Genomic DNA, 24619 nt, shown 5'->3' on the forward strand with positions numbered 1-24619 from the left:
AAATTAATATGAAGAGCATAGGATCCACGGGGTTTGCCTAGCACAAAAGCAATCTTTATTGAGTTGCACTAGATATCTAACAGGAATCACAATAATAATAACAACAAAATTTTAACAGTTTGCTTTCATATGTGCTAACATAAAACTTTGCTTCAATCAATAATCTAAACAGATTTGCTTTAGTCCATTAACTCTGCTTTGTAGCACATTATAGTCCCCCTCAGTCATGCTGGGACCAATGAAATGGTGTTATTTCCTTTTCTTCCCTGGGCTCTTCCACATTTCTGGCAACCCCTCATATCTCTTACTTCATTAGTCTGATCCTTATTTTCTCTAACTCCTGTGATTTCAAAGCAATTTATTCTGAAAGCCAAACAGCCCACTGCCAAAATCAGGTCACCTTCACTCTACTTTCACATGGTGCTGGCCAGTGGCAAGACAAGACAGGACACAAATCCTGCCTGGATTTTAAACCAAGTGATGATCCTTCCCGCTCCCATCCATGTACAATACTTAATGTGGTGAGCCTGTATCATGGCCAAAAAAATCTTCATTGCCTTGAGAGCTAAAGCTACCTTCCCAAAATTCAGTCATTAATATTTATTAATCCCTCATAGCTATGTTTACAAGTCCTGCTGCATTAATGTAAAGAAAAATAGAAAAGCTGGCGAGAGAAGAATCATCTGGAAGTCATCCAGCCTGACCTGTGTGAGCACTGGATGGCAGAGGCAGCTCCTCTTTGAAATGTCCCCCTGCATTGCTTTCACTGATTAGTTTATGTAATGGTGGTGTATGTCTATAATCTACTACAGAAGGGCTCTGTTACGTATGCATGTTTTAAAATGAAAATATGCAGCCCTGATTTTCTACTAGTTCTATTTTGAGTTTCTTCTAGAAATAAGTCAGCGTGAAAACCTCACTATTCTCAGGGCAAAACGAAAGTTTTCCAAATGTGTTGTAGAACCTCCTCACAGCTATTTCCCATTACTTCTTACACAAATCACCATAGTCATGAATAACAGATTCTTCCCTTCCTCTTTGTGATCATCTTTTGCATATATTTATATATATCACAAATACACATACATATATGTACATATTTATACTATATTTCATATCGTATATCTCATATATATATAATGGTATATGTGTATATTGTATATATTATATATATGCTATCTACCTATATCTATGTATTTCAGTCTTCTTATACTAACAAAGTAAAGTAAGGCAAACAACTTTGCAGAAAGGTGTAGGAAGAAATAATGAGACTGAAGAGCCAAATAGCACAAAAAGGAGGAATGGGGGTAGAGAGTTGAACATAGCAAGTCTCTTACCTGTGGAAAGAGGTTAAGAAGGAAGCTTGACTGCAGGCTAAAGAGAGCTATACTAGCACAAGTCATTTGATACCAGGTATTCTTTAATTTAACACACAAAAGCATGCAAGAATCAAATGCTGAACACTGAAGTCACTGCAGCTCATGTTAAAAAAAAAGATGGAAATTTTTATCAAGGAAAGCAATTTACTGGAGGAGTAGATTAAAAAGGAATGTGGGAGAGTGAGTTGGGATGGGTCAGCATTCACATGTGTGACCTGCTGAAGACCTCTCTCCTATGTCCCTTAGAACCTGTCTGCTTTTCTTCCAGCTGTCTCAGCTAGGCTGATAAAATATATTGCCTGTCTTCCTACTCTATGGTCTGATTCTCACTCTAGTCAACAACTTTTGAGTCAGAGCAGGGCTGGTGAATTTTGTGGCCTGTAGTTACTGGATAAACCCCTAATACTCCTTGTGTTTTTTAAAATCTTTTACTTGTCTGTGGATTGCAAGAAGCTTCAGACAGGTAGATGTATTTCCTCAACTTTTACATTGCTTCTGTATATAGACAGGTTCCGTTTCTTAGAACTGGTTCTAGACATGTGCAGTCTGCCATACTGTTATTCTATCCTCCTATAGTAGCGCTATGTTGCCTTTCCCAGAACTCTGCCACTCTGTTCACTACTCAACAAACTACATATAATGCTTACTTTATTAATATCATCCACATTGATCTCTGATTTTTTTCAAAATCAAAAGAAGAATTTTCTCCTTGAAGAATAATGTTTACCTACGCTTTAATTTCTGCTATGTAGTCATGACAACATTTAACTATGGTGACCTTTGTATTATCAGAGTGAAGGAACTTATGTCCACTGCAGTCCCCTTATTTTCTCATTTTTGACTGTGGATAAATAGGGAAGGGTGGTATCATAAGAGTAACTAATCATTTTATTTCTCCTGAATATGAATTGTGGTTATAGATAAACATTAGATGTCTAGATCAAGGCCTTGGTCTCTATCCAAATCTTTTCAAGCATAATTTCCAATGGCCTTGTTATGTGTGACTATCAGTTTTTGTTACTGTTGTCATTTTTTCTTTTCAGTTATTGTATCAATTCCTAACAATCTCATCCTGTGTTGGTCCAAGTTTGATTGATTTGACTCCAGCCTAAAAAGTTTCTGTCATGATATTGCCATTATCTTTTTGTTTGTTTGTTTGTTTGTTTGTTTTCTGTTTGCAATAGGTAGATGCTCAAATTCTTTAACAAGTTTCAAATATTAAAAAAATTCTACCTAGTGTGTATGTAATGTAGGTGGAATTTAACTGCAAATGTACATAGTTATATTGCTTAAATGATAGCAGAGTTTGGTCCTTATTTTGTCACAATTGTTTTTTTGGTCTCTCAGATCATCTGCTGTTCATTTTCCTTTCACATTTTTGTCGAGATACATCCATTTGCAAATCACCTCTATCTGAATATTGTATAATTTAGCGAGGCTATTGCTTGCATAATCTGCTATTGTCAAGATGCAAAGACTTAAATTATCTCAAATACTTGAATAAATATCCTCAAATTCATCTAGTGCTTTCCTCACATCTGGCTGTGCCCACTAAGTGCTCTTAGCATTTTTAAATTAGAGAGATTAAAATTGTGCCCTTTAGCTTGACATATATCAAAATGTTGAAACTTCACCAAAAGCACCCTAGGACTATTTCATCCAGTCTTCCCTTTTCAAGGTCACATTAAGTGTGACCATGATTAGATATCCAAGTAATTTGTTTTTTTTTCATTTCACTGGTTTTGTGTCTTTGGTAAATTTGATGATAGGTGATTCAATGGAAACTGCTGATATATAAATGAAAGTCAAAAGCAGCAGTCTGACTTTAGTAACTGAAAGTAGTATTGTGTCCAAAAAAAGGACTGAAGTATGAAGAAAACAGCAGATGATTTTAAAGTATACCTAAAATCTCCGTAACAAGCTTAAGGAAGGAATGAGGGATATCTAAACTTCCTGGAGACACATGCTTTAATAATTTTCATGTAACAAATCTGAGAGAGAGAATGCACCTGACCATCGCTTCCCAGGAATATCTCTCCTTATGCTGTTTCAGCCAGGTAATTTAGGCTGCCAACATCTGACTGACCAATTGCACTTCGCCTTTGAAAATGATGTCTCAGGAAACTTTGTGTACTTAATGGCAATCAAAATGATGGCAAAGACAGAACAGTACTATCAAAACACTCTTTGTGTGTTTTTTTTTTTTTTTTTTTTTTTTTTTTTTTTTTTTTTAACGGGAATTACTAAAATCTAACTGGTCTCTTTGAGAATGTGAAACTAAAATCTTTTTTTGTAGGAAGCTATGAACTGTCTCTGATGTAGGAAATGAACTCTGCTGAGATCTCATCAGGTTTATATTGAAGCAAGTAGAGAAGCACCTCACATCACCAGGTTTGCCATCACTGGTCTGAAGACCATTAACCAACCAGCACGGTGAAAGAAAAGAGTGAATCAACAATTGATATTGCATACAGTACTAAGTCAGTAAGACAGCCTGCCTTGCCGAGGCAATGAAACAGCTTACCTAGAATAAATGCCAATATTTGCACTACAGCTGAAGGAGAGAGAAAAAGGCCAGGAAGGCTGCTGTGAGTAGAGATCCTGTCTGTCCTGCCCAGGTGCCTGAAGTTTTATTGTAAGTTTATCCACTTAAGGCAGAGGTTAGGCAGAATTACTTAAGATGAAACCAGCAATTCTTATAATCAAAAGTTAAGTGAGAAATTCTCAGTTGGGGACACTTTGGAGAATTTGATCTCTTTGGACAGATTAAGTGCAAGTGCAGAATGGGAAGGGCAATCACTCTCTTTGCTTCACAAACCCTGGCCTTTGGGAATATTTTTTCCAGTATTTTTCCCCCCTTTTATCTCTACAGCTCAGAATTCAGAGCTGCCATAGAAGCGATGGTGAATATTGAATTGATGCACACTGCATGTTAATAGTCTGTTCTCCTACTTTCTTTTATTTTTGAATAGTTGCATAAGAGTGATAAGGGATATTTCTTACTACCTTTTTTAAATAGCAAAGCATTCCAGTTTTTCTTAAAAAGAAAAAGAGGAATTTTTAGGTTCTGGTTGATCTTATTTTGAACTCACTGATGCACTAACCATGCCATCTGATGTAGATCAGTCATGCATTGGTAAAGGTATGCCTTGTATCAGCCTTGGATCACTGAAAAAAATGATTTCTGAACTGTACAGATATAAAAGAGCAGAAAAGGAATCATAGAGTCACAGAATGGTTTGGGTTGGAAGTGACCTTAAAGACCATCTAATTCCAACTCCCCCGCCACAGTAGGAAAATATTCCACTAAATCTGGTTGCACAAAGCCCCATCCAACCTAGTCTTGAACACTTCCAGGGAGATGACATCCACAGCTTCTTTGGACAATTTGTGCCAGTACCACTCCACCCTCTGAGTAAAGAATTTATACTGATATCTATTCTAAATCTACCTTCTTTTAGTTTAAAGCCATTCCCCCTTGCCCTGTTTCTATACTCCCTGACAAGAAGTCCCTCTCCAGCTTTTCTGTAGGCCCCCTTTAGGTACTGAAAGCTGCTATAAGGTCTCCCCAAAGCCTTTTCTTCTCCAGGCTGAACTCCCTCAGCTTGTCTTCATTGAAAAAATGCTGTTAAGTAGCAACTATTGATATAAAAGCAATTTATAGTAGGCCACTTGAAATCCAGGATCGGGAAACTCAAATCTATTTTCGAGGCACTGCAAACACAGAGCACAGAGGTAGTACCTGGTCTTATGAACTGCAGTCTGAGAGGATGCACAAAGAAGGGATGAAGAGAAGAGGGGGTCTTGGTCACAACAGCAGGCAATGGAAATGGTAGCATTTAGGCAGGTATAGTGTCATTTCCGAGGCTAGAAAAAAAGTAGCTGAAATTTAACATGATAGGGAACCAGCTGCTAAAGTTCTTTACCTCAACCTAAAGAGAGGCAGCTTGGCCAATGAGATAACTTCACCCTAGGTTTTACCAACACCTTACATAGGGCTTGGGGTTTTGGAGCGTAGAAATCGCCAAGAGAGAAAAGCCCAAAGGGAGCTCCAGGTTGCTTTTATTTTTTTTTTATTTTTATTTATTTATTTATTTATTTATGTGTATTTTTCTTGTGTTGAGTAAGAAGACTGGCCTTGGAAGCCTTGTTTTGTTCTTAAAGAGGTGAACTATATACTCAGCATGCCTTTAGTGAATAGTGAACCATTATGGAAAAATCTGTGTAGAGAGAACATTTCTTCCTAAGCACTTTTTAGGTAGTAGGTGAGTTTTTTTCTTAAAGTGTGATGATTTATATTTCTGTTAATTTGTCCTTAATCATGAGTAGCTTAACTTCTTAATTCCAGCTACTTACAGAAAAATCTAAATGCCATTGGTTGCATAGAACTAGTGTTCATTAGAGAGAAAGAAAGAGGCAGACAGACAAAAAACAGATGTATGACAAATAACCAGACAGAAAAGAGCTGTATTTTATAGCTTTGTCTGTGTAAGGTAAGTAACAAGATTTTCCCAAGGAAGGAGAGGGAAACCCATGAAATTCCCAACTGAAATATAAAAACCAAAAAAAAAATTTGTCTGATTCTGCGTCCATAGTCATTGAATCAAACTTGCAAAGGAGGACAAGACCAGGTTTCAAGTTTTTAAAATCCTTTAACATTTTAAAGGCTGCACAGAGAAGCAAGGTATTTTTGAGACCAGTGCAAACCTTTATCTGGGTATGTTTTGACCTGAGACCTCAATCCTTGAACACTGACTTCTTCCTGTAAAGAAAAATAAAAGATACTGTTCTAAACAGAGATCGCATCTCTGTTTTACAGTTAAGCATTCCCTTCCCCAGTAAACACAGAAATCCACTAGACATAAAAAAAATACAGTTTTACAGACATCTATGACAGCTGCTGGTTAAACAATCTGGATAATGAAAAGATTGGAAAATAACAGGCCACATACTTAGGTGGCACTCTGTACAGCAGCCTCATTAAATCACTGGGGTGAGGCTGCTGGATCTGCAGTTTTACCTGGTTATTTTTCTCAAGATCAAGTGAGACACAGGTCTGCTTCCAGTCAGTGACAAGTACCATTGTCTCAAATTTGGCAGAATAATAGAATCACAGAATGGTTTGGGTTGGAAGGGACCTTAAAGGACACCCAGTTCCACTCTCCCCCACCACCCCCTAACTCCCCCACCCTCACCCCCTGCCATGGGCAGAGGCATCTCCCGCTAGACCAGGGTGTTCAAAGCCAAATCCAACCTTCCTTCAAACACTTCAGGGGATGGGGCATCCACAGCTTCTGAGTGACACAAATTTATTTATCTATCTCTTCTGAGGCTTTTGAGTCTCAGAGTCTTTGTTCTCCTCCTCAAAGAGAGAGATGCACAGACTATGACCTTTGCTGGCTAGATTATTCTTTGGTGGAATTAATTTCACACAGTACAGCATCCAGACCTAAAGTTTCATAACAGCTTCTCACCAAGACCAGATTATGCTGGACCTCATAGGTTTGCAGAAACTCTCACTCATTACCAGAATGAGACCTTCAGCCGCACGCTACTTTGCAAAGTGCTTCTGAGAGTAAGAGTGCATACCCCAACTCTCATGAAGGACTTCCTGACCTCATCAAGCTCTGGCATCCGAATAGCGTCATAGCCATTTGCTACTGCTTTAGCCCTGCTGCCAAAGTTTGCTAATGAAACCAAGCCTACAATATTTTTGTGGCCTTCAGAATTTCTTCCTTCTCTGAATTTCTTCATGTTGTAAGACCCTCTCTCTAAGCCTCTGGTGAAGCACAATAGTCAACTAAATTTTACAACTGAGTTTCATACTGCAGAAGAAAACGCCAACTAGTAAACAACACTGACATTCTAAAAGGACTCAGATTAATGGATAAAATTTTTTATTAAATTAGCAGCCCATATCTGCATATCAGCAAAAGCCCCTTCTTTCTGATTACCTCCGGGAAAAAAGAAGACTAGAGTATGCTTACATGTAGTGGCAGTGGGCTTAGCACATGTTACATTCTTTCCTAGATAAATATTAATTAACCGTGCAGAAGAACCAGATTTCTAGTAGGAATAAATATTTGCAGTTCCCCTTAAGTCAGCGTTGACGTGTTTATTTCACATAGAAAAGATCTGATTCCTAATTTTCTGTAATTTTACTTCTTCACTGTGATTCACTTCATTGCAGAAGCTTTCTGCATTAGTAGCTTGTTGCCTTAAAATGTGTGCATGCAGACTTTATTTATTTATTTATTTATTTTTACAGAGAGTTCAACATTTCATTTCTGAAAACTTGTTATTTGGGAACCATTTGAAATCAACCATGGATCCTGGAAGGAAACCCTTACAGATTTCACCCTCTGTTGCAGAAAGATCTGAACATACTGAAGTGGGCCAAAGCTTTAAACCCAATCCAAGTCCATACCTGAAAGTGGGTGATTTATCTTCTGCCAGGTCTGAGCGTACAACATAACACGTTTTTCATTTGAATCCCTACAGAGTCTAAATGATGGGTCCTTTCCCTTCATGCTAAACAGATGCCTTTTTTTTTTTTTTTTTTTTTTTTTTTCCCCTTACATGACAGACTGGAGTTGAATATTATGCCATCCACTTTCAGTCTTGGTAGGCAGATGTGCCTTTTTGTTGTGGCATCACGACTGTTTCCTATGGCTCATTCCCCAGCAGATCTGCATGAATTTCATCGCAAACAGATCCTGGTGTGTTTAAAGTCCCTCAGGTGTACAACGAAACACTGCCTGAACCGTAGCGTGGTTCAGCCAGACCCTCTTGCTACAAAACAGGCATTTGCACTGATCTCCCTGCAAATTAGAAGCTCCAGCAACCTCAGATGGAAACCACAATAACGAGGTGGAAATAGCCCTTTTCACACAACCAGTCTTTTCTTCTGCTCTGTAGCAGAGCAGGAGAATAATGGGCAGCATGTAAGGAGAGGCGATGGGGCAGGATTGAAATGGTTTCCTGTGGAGCATCTCCAAGAACATCATTAACGAGCAAACCCCGTAACTGAATGAGGAACAGCTGCCAAGCTCTACTACTTCCTCCATAAAATGAAGTTTGTCAGGGTGGAAGCCATATCTGGAGATGAAATATAGAGATGGTGTAAGGGAGAACTGGAGTTTCTTTTTTGTTTGACCCCACTTGTCTACTTAAAGAGTAATTGAATACTTCTTGCAGGGTATTTGAGTGCATTTTTCAGCACCTGTATCAGACCAGTATGAAGAATAAGGAGATAACTCAATCTGGCTTCATTCCCTTGGGATGAGAAAGTGTGTATGTGTGCCTACGAAGACCATGTGATTTTTTCTTTTTCTGGGTCCTTTGAGTCAAAATCAAAACCAGCCCCAGCTGTTACTTATAATTAAATTTCAGTAACTCAAGCTGGGTGTTTTTATTTTGACTAGTGACTTAAAAGTGTTGGCATTTAAATGGCCTCAGCTATATTTCAGAGTTAACATTGAGAAACTTCACATAACATATATTAGCGTTATTTGTCTGTTGGCAAACTCAACAAAATAGCACTGCGTTGATTTACATAGTGAAGGTTATCTTTGCTAACAGAAGGACTCAGAATTTCATTATTTAAAATATGAGGATGAATCTCATCACAGTGCAGGAGGCTACAGATGGCATTGCACACAACTTGCCACCTGAGGCAAGGGCAGAGGTGAAGTTTATATTGCACACTTGGCCCCATGTTCAAATATACCTAAAAGACCCCAAAGCCAAAACCGACACAAAATTATCTGTGGTCAGCCCAGATCTGGATGTAGGATGAAAGCTTTCCATTGCTGATACGTGGGCTTCTTTCTGCATGTCTGCTCTCCTTCTCTCTAATTTATTCATAAGTCATTGACGATATTTATGCCATATCAGTAATTATTCACGGGTGGTTTGTGATGCAATAAACCAGTAACATGCCTGGTTTTCATTGCAATTTCTGTACTTTGGTATTTTAGTACATGAAAACCTGGATATAAGAAGTATTAATAGTTGTACGCCAGCAGAAAGAAATTAATTTTATGCATGCCTCTGCACAGAAGCCAAAAGCTTCAGGAAATAGAATCTCTTCCCATAAGCATCTTTTCAGATCCAGTTAGGAGAGGGGAAGGTAAACAACGGGCATGGCTTCAGCTTTGAAATGCAAGCTTCTCAGTGGCAGCACAGCAGTGAGATACGATCATTCATGTGATAATACATATGATTCACAATATGTTTCCGACTGGTGCTCCAAGACTCTGGTATTTTTTATTGACAATCCAGCTGGCTCCTGCTTCTGTCAAGCCTTGCCCTGTGGGAGCCCAGCCACGGCATGGGGCTGTGGGGAGCCTGGCTGGGCAGAGAGAAAAGGTAACTTCTGAAAAGCTGAGCACCGCCTGCTGTGACACGAATTCTGAGAACTACCACGCACTGCCTGAAGTACCTGGGTGGGGACACGTCCTCACCACCCCACCTGCACAGCACCAGCTCCATGACATGGAGCACTGTTATGAAGCTGCCTTTACGTTGTAGCTGCAGCTATTTCAAACCCCAAACTGAAGCCCCAGGGGGAAGGATAGGGAATGACTGCTGAGCCTGGCAGGGGGACCAGCTGATCCCCATGGGAAGTCAACTGAAGTCACCAGAACTAGACCTGGGACAACCTGGATGAGCACGCTCCTGGCCGCTGGCAGGAGTACTCCATAACTGAGTAAAAACAAGACAACATTGCAGAAGAAATCAAACAAGGAAGAAGAAAAGCATCTTCCTGCCAAGACAAAGAGGGAAGCAATGAATGATGATTACTGATAGAAAATAACCCAGAATTAATGAAGAAGAACAGCAAAAGCACTGCTTAGAGGAACACAAACATTTTATAGCAATGGTGAACGACAACATCAAGAGGGTGTGCAGAACTCATCACCCATTCACACAGTATTTGCATTATATGACTTAGCTGAAGGCAGTGACCAGGTTAGGAAATTACCCTTGGAGGCTATGTAATTTTTTCAGAAAAGCCTTCCTGCAAGTGGAAAACAGTTCCAAAACTGAATGAAGGGGATAGGATTTGGTCTTGTTATTGCTGGTGTTTTACATTTAAATCAGGCTCACATATGTAGCCCTTTTTGAGAAACATATTGAGCTATGGAGGCTAGAGGGCAGCTGCCAACTTAAGCACAACTAAATTCAGCCAGAAATGCTCAGCAAAACTGGAAGGAACAGCAAAGTGTATTAGAAACTAGGATTATAAAATCTTTGCCCAGCAAAGAGACCAGAAGGATGTAGATAGCACTGTATTATTATTTGTAACGTGGTAAAGCCTAGGGGCTCCAACCAATTACTAGGCTCCATTGAGCACAAGGAGACACCATAAAATAAAAGCATGGTAATAGACTAAACCTTATCCCAAGACCTCCTGGGAAAATAGAAAGGCTTGTTGATACTTCACCTTTTAGACAGTTTGGTGAACATAGGCAAACCTCGACTACCATACTGATTAATCCAAGGCAATCCTCTCCCCACCTGAGAGAGAGCTCTTAAAAGAGCAGATCTGGGACAAATTTTGCAAAATGTCAAGCTCGTGTCCCTGCCTTTTGATCTCAGGGGACATGTAGATACTGAGCACATCCCAAGATCAGGGCACGCTGCCCAGCGCTGCAATGGGGAGGGGAAGGATCGTCCCTGAGGGCTCTGGTTTTCCCACACTGCCGTGCAGCCTCGGTTCTCCCTCAGTTTTGTGCTTCTTTTCCTGGATTTTCCTCACCCCTCTGCACCCCGATCCTTCCTCTCCAGCCTCTTCTTGCGATCCGTCCTTGACCTGCACCTTCTCAGGTCTGTCTTCCTTAAGGATTTCCAACAGGGTGATGAGTTTTCTCACCCATAAACTCAGCGTCCCAGCCAGAACAAAGAGGTGCCTAGCCCTGCGTGGTGCTGAGGGTAGACGTGGTGCCCAGGATGGACAGGGGACACAGACAGAGACAGGCTGCCTTGCTGCCACAGGGCAAACAAGCGAGGCAGGACCGCTGAGTTTACAGGGAGCCTGGGGAGGCAGCGGTGTGTGCAGGTGTGCACAGACATGCCTTCAGGCTCAAAGCCTTGCCTCTCTTTTGGACGTTTTGTCGTGGCTTCTTTGGGAGATTCACTAGAGGGCTGGAACAGACATTTCACTGAGCTTGGAAGTACACTGACCCAGCAAAAAGCCGGCTCGCCTCTCCTTTTGCGTGCCAAACTTTCTGGCGGCCGCAGAGAAGAGACGGCGGCAGGGGCTCGGGGACAGGGACACACGCGATCCCCGTGCACCTCCTGTCCCCGCAGCGCCTTTCCCGAGCACTCGGGGATCCTGCAGGACACTTCGGGGCGGTTCGCTCGCGGGTGTGCTGTTCCCAAGCACGTTACAAAGAAGTGAAATAAAAAGAAAGGCACGGAAGCTCCAGCCCGGGAGGCGCTGGATTGCTACGAGGCTTAAGCGCAAAGCGGGCGCTGTGCCCCGGCGGGACGCCCAGCCCCGGCAGCACCGGGACCCTCCGGGCTGCCCTTCCCCACGCTCCAGCAGGGACCGGAGGCATCCGTGGGGAGCCGGGCATCTCCCCTGTCCCACCCGGCTGCGGGGGGAGGCCGCGGAGGGGTGCCGCTCGCCATCCCCATCCCCTTCCCGACGCCTGCAAAGGCAGAGACGGGGGAACCGGCGGGGACCGGGGCGGTGCGAGGGGCCGGGGCGGGCCGGACCCCCCCGTCGGGCGGTGGATGGGGGGCGGGAGGGAGGGCGCTGGGAGGCGGCGGCTCCTCCTCCGCGGGCAGGCGGGCAGCCCGCCCGGAGCCGCACCGGTTGCTCGGTGCCGGCGGAGCGGCGCCGCGCCGCGGGCTATATAAAGGGCGGCGGCCGCTCGGCGCTCCCTCACACCGGCCGGGCCGGTGCCCCGACAGCATGGCCCGCGGCGGGGCGCCATGGGAGGTGGTCTCCCCCCGTGCCTCCCGCGGACCCTCCTCTTCCTCCTCCTCCTCCTCCTCCCGCTCCTCCCGCACCCGCGGCTGCCGCTGCTGCCCGCTGGTCGCCGCGGGCTGCGCGTAAAGGCCGGGCCCGGGGGGGCGGCTCCGCTCCCCTCGCAGCCGTCGCGCCCGGAGCCCGGGGGGGGGGGCCGCAGCCGCCGCCCGCGGGCATGCGGCGGCCCCGCTGCCGCTGCGGCCGTCGAGACGCGGAGCGGGGCGGCGGGCGGCGGGGCTGCGCCTAGGGGCGGCCGGAGCCCCATGCCCGGGGCTCGGCGGGGAGGCGGCGGGGCGATGAGGCGGCGGGGACAGCGGGCTCAGCCGGCCCCCGCTGCCCCCCGCTCCCCGGCCCGCGGGGAGTGAGGCAGCTCCGCGCTCCCGGAAGGGCGGGCGGGGAGGTGGTGCCGGAGCGGGGATGCTGCAGCCCTCCCCCGGCGCCCACGGGGTCCTGCCGGGGTAGAGCCCCGCCGAGCCGTGCCGTGCCGAGCCCAGCCGTGCCGCGCCGAGCTCCGCCGTCTGCGGGGGCGGCGGCCGCGGAGGGATGGAGCCGGCGAGCCCCTGCCGGGCGCCGCTGCTCCCCGCCAACGACTCTTACCACGGGCGAAACTGCAGCGCCGAGGAAGGGATCTACCAAGATGCCACCCCCCTCTCCGGGAAGATCGTGCTCGCCGTCGTCCTGGCGCTCGTCACCCTGGCCACGGTGCTCTCCAACGCCTTTGTCATCGCCACGGTCTACCAGACGAGGAAACTCCACACGCCGGCCAACTATCTCATCGCCTCGCTGGCCGTCACCGACCTCCTCGTCTCCATCCTCGTCATGCCCATCAGCACCGTGTACACTGTGACCGGCAAGTGGACGCTGGGCCAGATCGTCTGCGATATCTGGCTGTCCTCGGACATCACCTGTTGCACGGCGTCCATCCTGCACCTCTGTGTCATCGCCCTGGACCGCTACTGGGCGATCACCGACGCCGTCGAGTACTCCACGAAAAGGACTCCCAAGCGGGCAGCGGGCATGATCGCCCTGGTGTGGGTCTTCTCCATCTGCATCTCCATGCCCCCCTTGTTTTGGCGGCAGGCGAAGGCCGAGGAAGTCTCTCACTGTGTGGTGAACACGGACCACGTCCTCTACACCGTGTACTCCACGGTGGGAGCCTTCTACTTCCCCACTTTGCTGCTGATAGCCCTCTACGGGAGAATCTACGTGGAAGCCAGATCGAGGATTTTGAAGCAGACGCCAAAGAAAGCGGGTAAAAGACTAACTCGGGCTCAGCTGATCACGGACTCCCCGGGGTCGTCCTCCTCCGTCACGTCCATAAACTCCAAGGCCCCCGAGGGATCCAGCGAAACGGGCTCGCCCGTGTACATGAACCAGGTGAAGGTGAAGGTTTCGGACGCCCTGCTGGAGAAGAAGAAGCTCACGGCCGCTAGAGAGCGGAAAGCTACAAAGACTTTAGGGATTATTTTAGGAGCCTTCATCGTCTGTTGGCTGCCCTTTTTCATCATCAGCCTGGTGTTGCCTATTTGCAAGGACGCTTGCTGGTTCCACATGGCCATCTTTGACTTTTTCACGTGGCTCGGATATCTCAACTCCCTCATCAACCCCATCATCTATACGATGTCGAACGAAGACTTCAAACAAGCTTTCCACAAACTCATACGTTTCCGATGCACAAGCTGAAAATGTTGAATGCGATGTGTTCGCCGGGGCTGCCCCCATGCACGCCCGTGCCCGACGCCACAGGTGGGTGTCCCCCGGCCCCCCCAGCGGCGGTGCTCGGGGTGGGAAGGGGCGAAGGGGGCGGGGGTCGGGAACGGCAGCGGGGAGAGGCGCGGTCCCGGCTGGGCAGGGGTGCTCTGTGCCCGCCCGAAGGGTTGGAGGCGAGCCCCGAGGCAAGAGAGTGCGTGTGTGTGTGTGAGAGTGTGCATGTGAGGGTGTGTATGGGTGCGTGAGTGTGTGTGCGTGTGTGTGTACGAGTGCGTGAGCGTGTGCGTGTGTGTGCATGCGTGTGCGCTTGCATGTATGTGCGCGTGTGCTTGTGCGTGTGCACGTGTGTTCTTGCGTGTGCCCGTGCATGCGAGTGTGCGCGCGTGTGTTCGTGCGTGTGCTTGAGCGTGTCGTACGGCTACCGGGGGGCGACTCTCGGCAATCGGCTCCCCCCCCACCGCCCCCCCACTCATTAAACCCCCGTGCCGCCATTTCGTATGCTAATGCCCGGTTTAGGCTAATTAGCGCATGCCGAAGGGCACACTCGTGCCCGGCTGCCGCTGCCCCCCGCCGCCGCCTCCCGACCCCCCCGGGAGCAGCAGCCGGGGGCCGGGTGCAGCCCCGCTGCCGGCGTCGGTTTCCTTATTTATTTATTTATTATTAGGAAAGGGAGGAAGGTAGGGCAGGCCCTAGATTAAGGCTGCTTGTAAAGTTCAGCCTACTTTCTGGCCTCCTTACGGCTCTGACTTGGGCTGGGAATGGAGTCGGAGTCCCGGCCTGAGCCGGGAACAGGGATCCTTAGAAGAAAGCTGCCCTCCAGCCACCGGGAAAAGCTCCACACCTTCATGTTCCTCCTCATTCGCTGAAAAACCGTGCCTTTCTGCGCCTCTGACAAAAGTGGCTGCCAGCTAATAGCTCTACCCGGTGCCACGGTCTGCAGAAGACACGCTCGCCTTTATTGTGATACTTTAATAATTCTGCCAATCTTTTGCTTTTTGTCTGCAGAATCAAGTTGCTATTGTAAAGACCCACTGCTTGAAACTTCCCCAAGCCAGTTGCCAGACTCATGATGCTGCAAAAACGTCAATACATACTGCCACCAAACTGCTCAGCTCTGCATTTCAGTGTAATGACTCTGGCAGAGATGCTGTTCCAATAGTCACGCAGATCTGTTGCAAAAAAAAAAAATAAAAAAATATAAAAAAAGAGGGCAGCCTCGAATCAAGGTCTATAATTCATCTGGACTGAAGAAAAAGTTTGAGAGTAAACTCAATTTATTTTGCAGGCTTAACTTCTTAATTTGTTCTCCAGCCGGTTGTAGGGGTGTGCACCAGAGCACAGTTGTCTCTGTCTGTGTCGGTAGCATAGTTGTACTTCTGCACACCTGTAATTTCTTTCTTTCAGTGGAAAGAGTTGCTCACTCATCATGAGCCACAGAAGAAGGAAAGACGGAGGCTTAAATAAATTAGGAGCATCACAGTAAACTCTGTAAATGACTCCTTCAGCTGAACGTGTGTGAGAAGTGGCAGTGTGCAAAAGTTATATTTGTATTTCCAAACAATAGCAAATGCAAGTACTGTAGAAACGAGTTGTAGACCTGTTCAACTGCACTGCATATCTATAGCCTGTCCTCATCGTTGCCTTCATAATGTAAATACTTCTTGCTTCTACTCCATAACTCGAGAGCAGAAAACAAGAAGTCCAATGACCTTTTCCATAAACCAGCTGGGAATAGAAGTAGCAATTTGCTGTTGTAACCATGTTTTCCATTTTGTGTCAGTTGCACACCCTTACCGCATGAACCACTGCAAAATTTAGAACTCTCTAAGTAATTACATTATTGTCTATTTTGTAAGAAGTGAAGCAGTTTGCTCTTTCAGAAGAGCTGTATCACCTGCAAAATAAATGCCCATGAATCATGAATAAAATAATGTTATTGAAATTGGTCTCCTCCCTATTTCCCCCAACTTTTTTTTTTTTTTTTTTTTTGATCTGACCAGACCTTAAGAAAGGTCTATGTACATTCAGCAGTCAAAGTTAGAGTTTCAGGATATGGTCCACCTGCTGTGATAGAACTGCATTGATTGTTCCTCCTATGTGTAAATGAAAATGAGTATAAACAATAAAACGCTTTACTGTGTTCTCAAGAGTGTTTGGTAGCAAGTGTGTGACTGGAAGGAGTATTTATTGGTTTACCTGGTTTCTCAATATTGACTTTTTAGGTAACTGATTTGATGAGTCACTCAAGAAAGCAACTGATGAAGGCTGAAATTGCAAGCTTCGATCAGTGGTCAGATTTTTAATAGGCAACTTTCCTAACCAGTGCTGTTAGAGAAAACTTATTATATTTATATAATCCAAGATTAAATTTTATTTATTTTTTTTCTTGACAAATATTTTTCTTAATTCATTAAATGAAGCAAAACTTTTTTTGTACTTGGTGGATACTGTACTTGATGTTCTCTTAAAACTGTATATATCAGAAATAGAAATTCCAGTTGGGGGCTGTTGTAAAGATTGCAAAAACTTTACATGATTTATCTACCTATTATTCTTCTGAGAGTTATTCAAGTAATAAGGATTTATTTACCCAATTGAAAAATGAATAAGAACCTGAGCCTCTGTGCCTCTGCAACTCCCATTAACTGTAAAGAGGAAGAAGTGTTCATGGGCAGGAAAGACACCTGCAAGACATAAATTCAAGTAGTGGAAAATAAACGTTTCTAGTAACTTTAATAAATACAGAAGACTTGCCTCAAAGTTGCATACTTCTACCAAAGAGAAGTACCATGCTAGACTTCTAGAAAGTACCCTCATATTATTAAAGATAAATCTAATTAGAGAAATCTTCTAAAACAGCAGCTTAATTTATTAAGGTGCTTAAGTTGCTTTTAAATTTATTTATTGATTTGCATACATGGGGTGAAGAGAGCAAGAAAGAGAGCATTCAACAATTCTCAACCTATTTTATAATTAGTCATTTTCCAAGGCTGTAATAACTGAATGACTTTTGCTTACCCCAAATTCTCAATGAGACTTCTTGTGTGTCTAAGAATTGGCAAATCAGACCCTAAAACTAATATTTTCAGCATTTCTGCAGGCAGTTAAGTCTTTTAAGAGTTTTACAAAGTGACATGACTTGCAAAGCACGGAGTTCAGGGGTTGGACTTCCCCGGTCCTCCTGCTGCTGAAGCATACATTTATCTTCAGCAACAGACAGCAAAAACTCCTGGCTCCCTTTCGTGATGTGAGGATTTTGCTGAGAAGCAGTGAAGCTAATTTATCAAGAAATTTTCCTTCCCAATTTATGCTGAGGCTCTGAGCACAAACATTTCAGATAACCTGATGCTCGCTGCTGGGAAGACATCGGTGTGAAAGCTGCTGAGCGACCTGGGGCCAGAGATGGGAAGTGAACTGGAGTCCTGCTGAAATACTCTGGCTAAAGGCCTCGTGCTGGCTGAGCAGTCTCATCTAGTTCAGAAAACCATTCCTGCAGAGAGATAGGTGGAGTGAGGATGTGCATCCGTTCACAGTGAGAGGGAAGAAATGTAGGGCAAACATTGCCTGGTGCAGGCAAATATAAATATGTGAAAAATATCCCGAGATGAAAGGATTCATTAGCATGTTTTAGGACAGGAAGGGTGGACCGTATGAGCTATTCCCTAATCTATGATTAGCACAGTGTGTCCTGGCTAGGTTTTAAAACATGCCAGGGTTCAGGGAGCAGTGGTGAAGCTTTGTCTCTCTCTGAAGCTCCTAGGGAGCACTGGGGATTTGAGGATGTTGTCCTCTTGCCTCTCCACTCCTCGCTGTGCCTGGCCACTGGGCTCAGCCTTGGGAAGGATGGAGTGGCTGAAATCCTCAGTGGGAGAGGCTGTCCTTTTAATCCTTTTATCCTTCTATCTCAGTGGGGTTCAGAGGAGTCTGCCTCTGTGTTATTTGGGCATGAGGACCTCTTCATGATCCTACAGGTGAACTTCAAAGGTGCTTAAGCCTGTGTTGTTTTGGCCTTCCATTCCAGAAGCATCGTGCCTCGCTCTTATTTGTGTATTTATTTGTGGTGTTAGATTCAAACATTGCCAAATGATGTTGCAGTGAAAAAAAGTCTACCAGGCACTGAGGTTTTAAGCTGATCACACATTTGCAAGCCTTGTGCTTCCCACATTTAATGGTAAAGGGGTACATGTGTGATAGCGTTGCTGACTGCAAGCACTGTGAGCCATATGACTGCTCAAGAGTAGCTGCAGTCGAGGGATCAGCTGCCTGCAGCCCCCTAGCTGTGCTGTTTTCCAAGTATTTCACAATTTTTCTTAAGAATCATTTCTTTTTCTTCCTATTAATAAAACACAGCCACAGAATATAGAAATTGAGAGAGGAAATCCCTCATAATGAATCTTCTTATTCCTCTGCAGCAGCCAAACAATTCTACCATTTCAGCATGTGTAAGAAAAGGCCTACTGTGCCAAGGCTCCATGGGACAGAAGGATCTGCTACTTATTCTTTGGAAATCTATGCCATATCCACTGCCCAGCACCTGATAAAGCAGGGCTAGTCTTCAGCCTCCAGTGGGGCTGCATGGAGTAGAGATGAGAGGTAATGCTCCATTTGGAGCAGCAGCTTGCTGCTCTCCTCTCCTCAGGCCTGCAAAAGGCCAGCCTGCCTTCCATGAGCAGAGCCCTGTGGGTCACACTTGGTCAGAAAGGGGTGGATATTGTCAGAAGCACATTCACATCTGTCTAAAGGAATTCTTACAGGGTTGTAATACCCGAAAGAGGTTGTCATATAGGAGAACAAGCACTGTGGTCTGCAGTCACAAATAGGGCTGAGCAGCATGGCAAAGGGCAATCCAGTATTCAAATCATGAAATCCCATTCAAATTAAAAGTGTACTGGATGATGAAGAACAGGTTTCTCCAGCAATAACACAGCCTGTAGCAAAGAGAGGGGACAAAGAAGTCATCACAAATTTACAAGCCTTGATCTGTGTGTATGGAAAAAAAAAGGGGTTATTACTGTAACGTCTCAGGACTCCAGCAGACAGGTGAGCAAAGACTTCCAGAGAGAAGAACAGTAGCCAAGGGTATGTAGAAAAATTATATGTGTTCATTTATTTAATGAAGTAGTCTCTGACTTCTTTTTGCGTGTTAGGATTTTTTTTTTTTATGATTAACAGCCTGGATGTATGAGGACAGAAAGGTTCATATTACTTTGACAGATTTTTTTTTTTTCTTATTCCAACAATTAGTATCTAAAACAAAATACATCCATAGCTTAAGTGAACTATCCTATAGCAGTGGGTTTGGCTGATAAAAATAATCATGAAACATTTAAGCTGAAAATGGTCATATAGAAAAGCAGGCTGAAAATGAAGCTTTTTAATCAATCACGTATTAAGCTTGAAAGATGTAATATAACAGGCAACTCAATAGGTGAGGTGAAGAGGAGATCTACAGGATATCAAATTTACAATACAGAGATCAAAATCTCTTACTGAGTCATTTTCGGGAGCTGGAGAAAGACATTCTTTGCTGTTCTTCTCAGAGATCAAACTCCTTGCAGTCATCCTTATAAAGGAACAAGACTTTCTTATTGTCTTTATACAAATAATGCTTTGAAGGCTACAAAACAGACAGAGTTCATGGCTACAAGGCTTTCACCAAGTAATCATATATTCTGTCTTTTAGGTTGAACGGTCGTAGAAAAATAGGAAAGACAGGAACAGGGGATTATTATGTAAAATAATCCCTTTCTGCATTTCTTTCACTATACAGAACTAAGGCAAAAGCTAGAATAAAAGGGAAAAAACAATATCTGGTCAATTTAGGCATTTATGAGGTTGCATTAGATTTCAGGAACATGTTTAGGGTTGAATGGGGCAAAAATAATAAACACATTTCCAGAATTCAGTAAAATGGAAATTAAATTAGACTTCTCCTTCCATTCAGATACCTCAGGGGTCCCTCTTTCCTAATATTAGTTTCATAATATTATTTCTAAAATCTTGCTATTCCCAGATATGATCAAATTAACATTTATAATACGTTCATACCTATTTTTATATTAAGCCATACACTTTGCAAGCTCACTCACCCTTTTTCCTATAGAATTCAAATTTCAATTTCTTTGTGCTATTTTCTACTTGTGTGTTGGGCTTAGAACATCTTTAGAATCTTGTTTGGATCCAGCCCTCTAAAATCCAGTCCCTGAAATTATGAGAAACACTGTTTCTCATATTTAGAGAATTTGGAACATTTAAGAGAAATAGAGAAAAAGCAAGCAAGGCTTCTGTCTCTTATTTACAGAAGGAGGTTGTCCTTCCTTCAACTCTCTTCATAGAAAAAAAATTGTTTTAGAATTGAAGGACACGGATATGATATAAACAGGACCATACAATAGGTCAGACCTCACACAAACAGCTATTTTGGAGGTAGAAGAGGGAACGTATCTGTTCTAATCTCATACTGGGATAGGTCTCTATGACCCATGAGGGACATACCAAAAGGTCTGCATTTGTTTGGATATAAAAAGATCCAAAAAGATTCAGCAGGGAGCAAAGATCAGGGAGAGCTTCAGGAGCGATGAGAGATAGATAGGTGAGAGATATATAGGTGAGAGATGCTGAAAGAAACCTGTTGTGGCAGGGCTCGGGTGGGTGAGCAGGTAACTCCATCAGCAGCCACAGCCCCATTCTAGCTGCTGATATAGACCACCGTATGCACATCCACCCACCCACCCACCCGATGCTGTAACTGGCCTGAATACCGAGTCCATCCAGCAGCTGGTTCTGGATCCCAGCTCTTCTCTGATATCCCACTCCAAGACCCACCCAGGCACAGAGGGCTTGGTGGCAGCTGCATGGGATTCCTCTGGTCCCACTGGTAACCACTGCTTCCTGTGGTCTCACCCTTCAAGACACACATGCCTGGCTCCCAGAGCACTTCACCTACTTTTCAGCTACTCTGGCTTCATCTTTGTGGGAGATCACACACAGTCATTCTGGTCTCTCCAGTTGCTGCACCAATGGGGTACAGTAGTCCTGCTGCAGTTGTTTGGACCTCTAGCCTCACAGATGCACACAAAACAGGGTTCCTTACCCAGAAAAGGAGTTAGAAATGGAATTTAATAAGAAGACATGACAGATTGCACTGATCAGGCACAGGGCATGGCCAGACTGCAATACCAAGCAGCCAACACATGGCAGCCCCTTTTACCCCTTTATCACTCATTCCCACACTTGTTCCTCCCCAAAACACTTTGAAACCTTCCTTTCCCCACTTTCAGTTCTTCTCCTTACAGTTATCCCACTGTAAGTATTGGTCTGTGCGATGGACCTGGGAAGAACTGGGGCAGGGTATTACTCAGCTTTCTCTACCTGCCAGTGTCTCTTCGTGCTCTCTTCTGAGGGGCAGAGGAGCTTTTTAACAGGTAAACAAACAGACTCTATCAAGAGAAAATGAGAAGGGATATAGCTGGCTACCACTTTGCCTGTCATCAGAAAAGCGTCACTGACACAAGTAATATAGATTGAATTAATCAGGATGTCAGAAATGCTTACTAAAATATAGTAAGGAAAGAAAATATTCTGTTGTAAAATCTTCATGCTGAGTGAATGTATAGACACAATAGGCAAAGGATGGTTATTTAGGTGTCCACTAAATAATCTTCAACAGCTCACCAATGAGTATTCAGATCTATTGAGCTGAATACCAGCTTTGAGACCCTGTAGAATAACCTAATGTGTCCTAACGTGTCAGGCCAAAACTAGATCTTGCATATCAGAAGTTGAGATCTTACTACCAGGCAGTACTCAAGTACCTTTGCATAAGCTTTTTGAACTTTGATGAATTGCACGCTAATGGAAAAGGTGGTTGAAAGAGTCCTCATAAGTTAATCAGTCTCTTTCATTTATATGCTTGTGCTTTGGTCAAAATTCTAACAGGAACTGAATTAGTTCCTTACAAGATTGCCAGTAAGGCACAGGACAGGTACTGATACCCGGGCAATGTATTCACATATTTAAATACACTTACGAGCAGTGTATTTACATACAGGTTGACACAAACCAATCACTTCCTTACTTTCAAATATAAGATTTGGCCTCTAAAGTCTGCAGTTTGGGGCCTCACAGAAATCTTGGGGAGAGGTATCATCCTCCTTTTGGACAATAGCCAAGTCCCACAGATGTGCATAAGACATACATTATTCAATATTTTAACTACAGGGACTGGAAATTCAACAAGCAAAAGGGATTGATGTGGAGAAGGGCAAAATAATATAAGAAGGAAAAATAAAATCCTGCTTGAGAATGCACAATAAAAATCACACACATTCCTTCGTCCTCTCCCCCCCCCCAAAAAAAAAAAAAAAGCTGTAGGCAAAAGAACAAACAATATTGCATAGCGAAAAAACAGAAGACAACATTGTTCTACCTTGTAAATCACTATGTCCTGTATCCTGTGCACTATAAGAAAGTGCCTTAGAAAGGATATAGCAGAACTACAAAACATGCAGAGAAAAAAAAAAAAAAAAAAAAAAAAGGATCATCAGGGTGTACTTGAAACCTCTTTTGGACACAAGCAATCCTGCACTTTCACTACCAAGACAGATGAGCCAGTGCTTAAGGTTTTCTCCTTGGTATCACGCAAAGACAACTCAACAGTAAGTCAAGAGAAGGCAGGCATATTCAGAGGAAAACGATTGTTATACAAAATGACACATTTCTAAATGCTGTCTGGCTTACTCTCATTCTACCATGCCTGAAAATCCTGAGGAAGCATTTCTGACACTTTTCTTGTCTCTAGTTGTACAGAGGAATGCTGATTCCCCAGCCTGCCCTACTTCTGCTTTAGGCAAAGAGGAATTAAGACCCTTGAATATTCTGCCACAGTTTCCCACTGTGACTCCTCTAGTAGATGTTAAATTGCAGCTAAAATGGATTCTAAATGGCATAATAAAGTCTGTATTCCAAGGAAATATTGCCTTGGACTGTTCAGAGTGGGCATGCAAAGATTTTTTTTTCACATTTGTTTGTGGAGCTAGTGGACTGCTTCGAAATTCCAGGGCCCAGTTCCTGATGTTCTACATTATTAAGTGTGTCTCTACTTGTACAGCAGAACTGAATATTTGAAAAAGTAATCATCCTGCAGTTTCCCAGAACTGGGGACTCCAGGGTATTATGAGGAAAGAAGGCTCACACGTGATTCTCTATATTGTTTCTCATCTATATACAATTAGAGGGCATTAGCTTTCATTTATGAAGGAAGGATTTTATCTCTTCTCTCTTTAATTAAATCACAGACCTTCTCACTAGTTCATAAATAGGCACTACTGTAACTCAGCTCCTACAGAAAACAGCTGGATGTAAACACCCTGTAGGATACTCTTGCCCAACTTTTAAACTGCAGCATTTGTTTCAATTAAATAAGAGTTAGTAGTACTGGGAATTTTACATTTCACTATAGGAACAGTGAATTGATTTCTGTCTGAATGACAGGTTTCAGTCACACTTCAGGTAAAGCATACAAAATATTCTGAGAATTTTGTCAGCAGAAATAATTGAGTTCCTTTAATCAGGCTTGGGGTAGGATCCTGAAGGGATTCCACCACACTTTTCCCAAGCAGTGTAGTTACTAGTTCATTGTATAGAATGAGGATCTTTACATTCTTTTAACTTTCTTTACATATGGCATTTTTGACTAAGTAATGTATGTGGACTAAATCCTTGAATTGGCTAGACAGAACATCCCAAATTCAGACCCATCATTTCAAAAGATAGTAAGAAGTGTGATACTTTTTCCCATTGTATTTAATGAGGCCATTGTTCCTAAGCAGAGAGCAACACTGGGGTTTGTATAGTTGTAAGTTAGTTGCATAAGAAAAAAAAAAAAAAAAAAAAAAGATTTTCAATGCTTTCAGAATACTCTTTTGCTGTTTTCAAACCCACCTTTTTCAAAATCAAACTACATGTCCTTCCCTTTCTATATGTCTCCTAAATTCTTAAGACAACAACAAACTACAAAACTGAAAAATATGAGAAATGAATATCAAAAAGCATCATCAATATTGGAAGGAAAACAATATATTGTTTAAAAAATTGCCTAAATGTAGTAGTAGCATTTTATTTATTTATTTATTTATTTTCCTAGGAAACCTGCATTTATTTACATGAACACTTCTAGGTCCCAAGGAAAACTTTCAGGGCTAAAACTCTCATCTAGCTCAAGACTTCATGTTCTATGGTGCACCGGATTAGTAAAAGAAGTAGTTTTTCAATCCTGTTGCATAGTACATGTTGGCAACTATTGATTTCCTTTAATATCTGTGATGACTGCAATTTAACATTCATATAATGCATAAAAGACTGCTGGAGATGGTGGAGGCAATACTACTACCTTTGACTGAGGGAGCATATCCTCCATTAAAGACCAACACTCACTGCCAAAACTCACTAGCTGGGAATGATTTTAGAGCATTGATGGCCAGTAGACAGTGATATTACATCTGCAAATCAGTCAGCTTTCTGTCTTCTAGGCCTGGGCAGATACTTGTGC

The 24619-nt window shown here is 43.6% G+C and overlaps 2 protein-coding genes across 3 annotated transcripts in view; one reads left to right on the top strand and one right to left on the bottom strand.

The window, feature by feature from the left end:
* The window catches only part of MEI4 (meiotic double-stranded break formation protein 4), a gene marked incomplete at both ends in the record, with an annotated part of 153364 nt that extends 146231 nt beyond the window's left edge, over positions 1-7133 (bottom strand). The window contains 2 exons of the mRNA XM_084284460.1: positions 6087-6141; positions 6969-7133. Coding sequence (XP_084140586.1) covers positions 6087-6141; positions 6969-7133 — 220 coding nt within the window. The remainder of the gene's footprint in view (positions 1-6086; positions 6142-6968) is intronic.
* Positions 7134-12903: 5770 nt separating this feature from the next.
* Positions 12904-24619, top strand: part of HTR1B (5-hydroxytryptamine receptor 1B) — a gene marked incomplete at its 5' end in the record, with an annotated part of 76698 nt that continues 64982 nt past the window's right edge. The window contains 2 exons of one of the 2 annotated variants that reach the window (XM_084285151.1): positions 12904-14106; positions 15076-15203. In XM_084285151.1, coding sequence (XP_084141277.1) covers positions 12904-14043 — 1140 coding nt within the window. In that variant the 3' untranslated portion in view covers positions 14044-14106; positions 15076-15203. Of the gene's footprint in view, positions 14107-15075; positions 15204-24619 lie in introns of those variants that run through there. The other variant, XM_084285152.1, reaches the window with a different exon arrangement.

Source organism: Netta rufina (assembly GCF_964035555.1).
Source record: "Netta rufina genome assembly, chromosome: 3".
NCBI lineage: Eukaryota > Metazoa > Chordata > Aves > Anseriformes > Anatidae > Netta > Netta rufina.